The sequence below is a fragment of the Gymnoscopelus microlampas genome (assembly GCF_963454915.1).
Source record: "Gymnoscopelus microlampas genome assembly, chromosome: 21".
In the NCBI taxonomy this organism is placed as follows: Eukaryota; Metazoa; Chordata; class Actinopteri; order Myctophiformes; family Myctophidae; genus Gymnoscopelus; species Gymnoscopelus microlampas.
This window is the reverse complement of record NC_139958.1, coordinates 31,755,394-31,763,226: the sequence shown is the minus strand read 5'-3', so window position 1 is coordinate 31,763,226 and position 7,833 is coordinate 31,755,394. Positions and strand designations below refer to the sequence as shown.

General features: G+C 43.5%; 1 protein-coding gene and 1 pseudogene across 2 annotated transcripts; one reads left to right on the top strand and one right to left on the bottom strand.

Annotated features, from left to right (window-relative positions):
- Positions 1-4,900: 4,900 nt before the first annotated feature.
- LOC311037908 (m7GpppN-mRNA hydrolase-like) lies at positions 4,901-5,755 on the bottom strand (the record flags this gene model as incomplete). Its single annotated transcript, XM_084047204.1, has 1 exon — positions 4,901-5,755. One exon carries the CDS (start codon positions 5,753-5,755, stop codon positions 4,901-4,903), a length of 855 nt encoding a protein of 284 aa, XP_083903330.1.
- Positions 5,756-6,217: 462 nt separating this feature from the next.
- LOC311037476 (eukaryotic translation initiation factor 5A-1-like) lies at positions 6,218-6,686 on the top strand (annotated as a pseudogene). Its single transcript has one exon. The product of its transcript is annotated as a eukaryotic translation initiation factor 5A-1-like (transcript).
- Positions 6,687-7,833: the final 1,147 nt, after the last annotated feature.

Sequence of the window (7,833 nt, the reverse complement as noted above, 5' to 3'; positions counted from 1 at the left end):
GGAAGGTAATGATGAATATGTCAGCCGTTACCTGATAATAACAATTCTTGCTGATTAACTTATTAAACAGCCAGCACAACCCAATAAGTTCACGCATAAGGGCATGACAGGGGGCTCTTTGAGTGATCACTGTTTCCGTAATCGCATGAAGTGTTTGTGCGTACATAATTGTCTTCACCAGGCCGACAGGTCGGGTGGCGAAGACAATTATGTTTTCACCCCTGTCCGTGTGTATGTAGGTGTGTGTCTGTATACAGCTAATCTCGGATCACTGCATATGCTGAGGGGCCTCTATAGAGATAGGATGACAGTGTGGCATAGTGTGAAAAGGAAAGCTACAGTATGATGCATACTGCTCAACTATGGAATTCCAGGAGAGATGGTGAAAGCAATAGCAGTGATGTATGAGAGCCGTATACCTGCTTTGTCCAGAGCACTGGTGGACCAACTGAAGAATTTCAGATAATTACAGGCATCCTTCAGGGTGACACACTTGCTCCTTTTCTCTTTGTCATCGTTGTCGACTACTGTACAGTATGTCCTCATACAAGGAGACCAACTCCTCTAATAACACACTTGTGTCAGCAACCAAAGTGGGAGTAATGCTTGTAGCGGACCCAGCTGAAAGAGGTGAAGCTCGACTGATGAGTTGACCGTTTTATTTGTAGTCTCAACGTGAAAACTAGAACATAAAACATACAATACATAAATCAATAAACCTGACAATTCATATCTAGAAATGTATACTCCAAATAACCACAAATGCATTGCACATTTCCCATACATAGCCTCCATTTCCAATAAACTACGATGTATCCTAAACCACATAAACCACCAGCCCACCATAACAAAACAAAACAAAAAACTCTGATGAGCATCCACAGTGAACAACAGCAGTACCAAGAAAACATTTAAACAAATAATACCCTTTTCCCCTTCCAGATAGGCGCTATTGACTGAGTTCTGTTGTGTGACCGTGTCATGCCCTGCATCTCCACTGCAACAATACATATTGAAGGTACATGTCAAAACCAAGCTTAATCCAAAACGAATTCTCAATGAAAAAGGTGCAAAGCAACTCACAGGTTTGGCATAGAGTTCTGTAACAGTTTGTCCGTCTCAAGGTCCATCCATCCAAATATTGTTTAAAGGGTTTAAATGACTTTCCCTTTGTCCGTGCGATCCATTCTTTCCGTGCCGTCCGTACCAAACATTTCTCCTGCTCACGCTATCACTGAGCTAGACTTAAATAGTCCCCTTTCATGCAGCCGGAACACCCTATATCCTTCAAAATAAAAGTTTTTGCCGTCCCGGATCGGTTACAATGCTGAATGCCAAAAAGACAGAATGCCTGCTTCTGAATGAAAACTCAGATCATCCAACCATCCGCATTAACGGCAGATCCATCAAATTAATTGAGGATTTCAAATAACTTTGGTCATAGAGTATGCAATCAGTAGCAGAACACTGACAAGGAAAAGGACAGGCCTGGACTGCTTGCAAAGTTATATCCAATATGTCAGTCAGATGTCTTAAGAGCTACCAAGATCAAGCTTTTCAAAGTCTGTAGTATCCTTTATGGTGCTGAAACATGGACAGGATCGTACTGACGGAACATACACAAGACTTCTCATCCGTATCCAGAACCTTTCATGGAGGAACCATCCTACTAAAGCTTAGGTTTATGGTGGCATCCTCCCATCTCAGTTGTTGTGGCACAAAAAAGACTCCGCTATGCAATGATGATAGAGCGCTCCTCCAAATGTGCTTTCTCTTCTACCCATTTGGTTCAGCAAGAGAGATATACATGAGAGAAATGATGTAGGTAAAAACAAGAGCACTACTTCGAATGAAGTTCTCGGATATTCTCAAATATTCACCCCAGAATAGGGATGCAAGGGTTCATGTGGTTTGCCATACCACTGGTATTCCATTAAATGTGGCAGCGCACTCAACATAACTAATGTCTTCCACTTGCTGATGAAGAAGCCTTAATTGTGAAATAAATAAATAAATGTGTATGAGGTTTATTCATGCATTTGGTTATTGATGTAACAAAAAGGGAAGACTGGCTGATAACAGCGAGACCACTGCGAGGGACTGTCATTTTAGAGTTACATAAAACGCATCCCACACCACTGTCCAACCCATCCCTCATCAACCTCCCCCTCTTCGCTCGACAATCAGCCATCTCCCTCCATCAGTTGCATCCTCCCTTCTCTCCTTCCCTTCCAATTTGCTCCTCTCCTCTCCCCTCTCCTCTAGTGTGAATCCTCTCCTCTATCTCTTCTCCCATCCAGCCTACTCCCCTCCTTCACTCCTCTCCTCTCCTCTTCCCCTCAGGCTTTCTTTCCCCACATCCGTCCCTGCGGTCTTACTTTTCGCAAATTACCTCTTTCACCTTTCATGCAGTTTGTAGCTTGCACAAACTCTGCTCATCTAGTCTTCCCTCTATCTCCCCTCTCTGTCGCGCACGCACGCGCGCGCACACACACACACACACACACACACACACACACACACACACACACACCTACCCACCCACCCCTGGGCAGCTTTTCTTATGAGGTCACACCCTAGGGGTCCAGGACAATCCAATCAAATGTTTGTCTGATTCAATGATGGTAGCAAAAGGACATGCTTGCATCACTCCCTCTCTCTCTCTGTCTGTCTGTCTGTCTCTCTCTCATGCTCTCTCTCCCCCTCTCAGTCCCCGCTCTACCCCACTCTCGCTGTGTCTCTGTTTATTTTATGTTCTCTTTTTCTCCCCAATTTAGTCATGCTAATTCTCCTTGAACAAGGAACAGTACGCTACTACACAGTCCCTGCTGCTGCATGCTAACCCCCACTGTTGTCCTGTGGAGGGTGTAGATAACCACATGCCTCCTCTGACACACAGGGAGTCGCCAGCCACTTCTTTTCCCCTCACCTGAGGAGTTTAGCCAGGAGGGCTAACATGTGCAGAACAACACACTATCCCCTCCCAGTTCCACTCCCTGCAACATGAGATTGTAGATCTGCTATTTTCAGTACGGTGACACTGGTGCACTGGTCAATATGATTTATTGATTTTTTTTGGGATACATATTTCAAATAATGTATTTCAAATTCATTTTCAAATACATATTAGTTGCTACACTCATGTCAGTGGTTGCCAGGTTTTTGCTTCTTTAAGTAAATTATGCCTTTCTTATTTTGCATAAAATGCTATTTGATTATTGTGCATTATGGCTTAACTTTAGGCTTATTTCACATCTTCCTTAAAGTTCAGTACTAAATGAGATTTCAGTTTAGGACTTTAGGTTGCATGTGTTGTAAAAAGTGTAAAAACATTATACTCTTTAAATATACTGTATACAACAATATTATATGCACCTGTTTTGAATATGTGACAGAAAGACTGTATACAAAACAGGGCCATTTTTAAAATTTGGTTTAGTTTGGTTCAGTTCGAATCAGATATGCAATGCAAAAGCAGCCATTTGATGTTCTCCTTTGTGATGAGGAGAAAGCAGCAGTGCAATGACAGGATAAAGGAGGATGTATAGATGGCGCCGACAGTGCTGCTGAGTGCCCACGGGCACAGATGGCACTATGTCTGTGTGCTGCCTGCCAGGAGCGGGCTGGCACAGCTGGCTGACACTGCAGAGGCTCTCAAACAGCATGTAGTTACAGTAGGCTTGCTGGACTATCAGAGAAATGAGAAAACCCGTAGTCTACTCTGGGTCATCATACTGTCAAATGAAACTTTTCTCGCATTGGAAGGTGACTTTTAGTAAAGCTGATAAAACAACTGATGCAACAGCTTGTGGTAGGTTTGCTTGGACCTCCACATTGATGGCATCCTAATCTTTAGGCGGTTATGTCTAACTATGGGGGATATTTTATGCAACAGAAAACTGTCACTGCTCATATGTAGGTGTAACAGTGGTGCTCCAACACTCACTTGTTTGACTTACTGGGCATCAAATACTGTAAACCAGGGGTTCCCAAACATTCCAAAGACCCAAATTAAGGACTTGCAGATAGGCTATTTTCCACAATGTTTAATAAATTCATTAAACATTTTGATATTTTGTTTGTGTGACAATGTTTGAGTCATTTATGGAAAAAAAATAACACTTTTTTGTGGCAAAAGTAATGAAAAAGGATACTTAATCGCAACCCATGAAAACAGGTCTGCGACCCAAAATGGGTCATGATCTTATGTTTGGGAAACTGCAATAAACGATTGAATGAATCTGACGGTAAACAATGAATCTGGGGCGGCAGTGGCTCAGGAGTATGAGAGGCCGCTTAGAAATTGAAAGATTTCCGGTTCGATCCTTGGCTCTCGTGGATTAGTCTCAAAGTGTGCTTGAGCAAGACACTGAACCTCTAACTGCTCCTGATGAGCAGAATGGTGTCTTCTGTGAATGTTGTCCTCTGCCATAGGTGTTTGAATGTGTGTATGAATGGGTGAATGTAATACGCTAAAAAGAGATTTGGATAAAAAGTCGCCATATAAATGCAACATTTACAATTTTACCATTGGTCTGTATCGCAGTAGTGTGCGATCACATAAGCAGGATTATAAACAGGATTGTCCTGAGGTAAATAACGAAGCCCCTTCATAATACATTAGCCATCTGTTAGCCAAATGAGGTGTTTTGTACAAGATGGAGTTAGATTTTACAGATAAATGCAGTGCTCTGATAAATGCAGTGCTCCTACAATATCTTGTAATTCGTCTGACTAGGCTCTCTCACCTCATATAAAGAAATGATGAAACCAGTCATATTCTCTTCGTCATAGAATTATTTTGTTTTATTTCGTACATGCAATTTCTATTTTTTATAATTATCTTGTGTATTGTATTGTTGTTGTTGCACAGTATTGCAGACCCTGTCACACCAACATCTCACTGCTTGTACATGTAAAACCTGTAAACCTCTGGAGCATAAGCTTCCAGAATGGCTTCCCAGTCAAAGTTGAAGTTGAGGAATGAGTTAGACATGCCATTCAACTTGACTATCCATTCTCGGAGTGGCGTCACAAACGGAATGGCCATTAAGAACCTGTTAGGGGCCAATCCGAGCTTGAACTTAGGAGTCATGTCGCTTCTGTCACAAGGCAGCTGTTCGACCGGGAACCACTCGATGTCACTGATCTCCTTCCTGATTTTGGGGTTGAACTTGGTATCACTAGAGACTCCAGGTATTATGTACAACCTGGTCAGCTGGCCTTTGACTGCAGAATTTCTAAAGACATTATTGAGCATAAGCTCAATGTACATGTCTTTAGAGATACGATCTGTGATGTCGAAGCCAGTTTCCTCCAAAACTTCTCGCACAGCACAGTCATGAGGTGCCTCATCTTTGTTGACTTTGCCCTTTGGGAATCCCCACCCTGACTTTGCAAAGTAACCATGAACCAGCAACACATTGTCTAGAGCCTCGTCTAGAATAATTGCGCCATAGGTCGGGATGCCCATCTTATATTCCTTCCACTCTTCGATGACTTTATGGACATCTTCCCCATCAGGGAGCAGGAATGGACACTGTTTGAAAACAGCCATGGCAAAGTCCCTGATCCCGCACTGAGGTAAACCTGGTGTTTCCTGCATGTGGAAGTCCAGGTAGAACCAGTGGGCTAGTTCGATCTGGAAGCAGAGCCGGATGACATTGTCCCTCTCCTCACTGGGTATGTGGAGGATGAATCTACTGCAGAGGTCGTCCAGAACCCAAGAAGGAATCTCGACCCGTTTGGTTTCCATGAGTGGATTTGAAAACAGCAGCAGGAACACAGTCAACAGTAGCAGTCAACAGTAGCAGCAGCAGAAAGCATAGAGAGGCATGCATGAACCAATATGGTGCATTTGATTTTTTATAAAACTTTGAATGAGTATTCAATATTTTATAAAACAAATGCACTGAAGTGCGAAGTATGACATCACCAGCCCAGACTGATTATGGAGATTGACGAACTGTCCCAAATTGGTGCTTCACAGCAGAATGCTGTAGTGACGTCAGGGACTGGCCTCAAAGAACTCTGACAAAAAGTACTCTGACAAAATGTACTGAGGTCATAGCACTGATATCATACTGTAGTACCGATGTCATAGACTAGCTTCCAAATATTTTGCGCCTATTTGACCTGCCATTCGTACATAATACAATATAGATGACAAACATCACAGGCTGGGTATAGTCGGTCCATTTTTCTTGGAAGTTGACCCTCTGCACCATGTCAGACCCTGATATTGACTTCACAACCGCCAAGTCTGGCGCCTCATCCACCCACCCCATGCAATGCTCTGCCCTGTGCAAGAACGGCTATGTGGTGCTGAGGGGACGCCCCTGCAAAATTGTGGAGAAACACCTCCAAGACCGGCAAGCACGGGCATGCCAAGGTTAATATGGTTGATATTGACATCTTTACCAATATCAGAAGATATGTGCCCCTCCACCCACAACATTGACGTCCCTTCCATCAAGCGGACAGACTACCAGCTTCTCAACATCAGTGAAGATTTCAAGTCTCTGATGTCTGATAATGGAGACATCAGGGAAGACCTGCGATGTCCTGAAGGTGACCTGGGCAAGAAAATCTTGTCAAAGTTTGAGGCTGGTGAGGAATTCATGGTCTCTGTGCTGGCTGCCATGGCAGAGGAATGCTCTGTGGCCATCAAGGCCATGAACAAGTAGGAAGGAAGAACCTTGCTGCCCACCACCGGTCTCCTGCATTCTCATTGGTTCCGTCACCAAAGCGACGGCCCTCATGGACAACCTCAATTGTTCTGTTGTGATAATCCCCTCAATTCTCTCACTCTCAATTCTATTTTTTTCAACATCTGTTTCTCGGTTTTGTTTTTTTCCACCGTGGCTCACTAATTGCGCGTGGTCTTTAACGCCTCACTGAGGTTTTGAAAACGGAAGATAAAAAAATAGTAATAATTAAAACATCACAGGCTGGCCGCATGAAATCCGAGAGAAAGCCACGCCGTTTGGTTCCCATGTGGCTCCCGATATCCACATGATTCGATTTTGTCAGTTCGCAGTTCACACTGTGTGCAAAATTAAATGCCAACATTTTGACTTTGCCTTTCAGTGGAAGACATGAAGCTTATTGATTTAAATCGGTGTGGTGCATGGCCCTGATTAATCACTTGGCATCCTATTCTTGGGTGAGCATTTTGTTATTTTTGGCGAAGAGATTATTTGGTGTTGAGAGGAAAAAGGTGGGGGGCTATAGTATAGGGGTACTGGTCAACTAAGTATATACAGTAAGTAAGATCTCTAGTTTAGATCAACAAAATATTGTCGAAATTATTATTTTCCATTGCATTGTGTGTTACATTGCCAGTCTTTTTTTGTAATGCAGCTAGCTACTTGAGATGCAGGGCAAATCTCTCATATAGCTGCTACAACAATAAAGTACTGCCTCATCTCATCTAGTTTCATCATTTATGTGCGGGGGTTGGGCTGGCACAGCTGGCCACAGTGCTGTAGCGCTGTGAGAACAGCTTGTAGCCAGACACATACAACAGCAATGAAAAGAGACATAAAAAACACTTTATGGGGCTTGTCGTGGTTACGAATGTTGCCACCACAACCACACGTCACCCTTCTCTGCCTGGGATCCAAGCCTGCCAGCACCATCTTCTGCCCCCACTACACTGTCTCTCAGCTTATACTTCATGCACGTTTCATTGCTACTGTGAAAGCATTCTGTGCATCTCCTGCTCTCCGCCACTTAGATAGGACGGCGCCTCACGCCGGGCACAAGCTGGTTCTTAAAAGTGATGGCACGCGACTTCGATTGGTTTTATTAATGTAACGCCCGCCCACACAC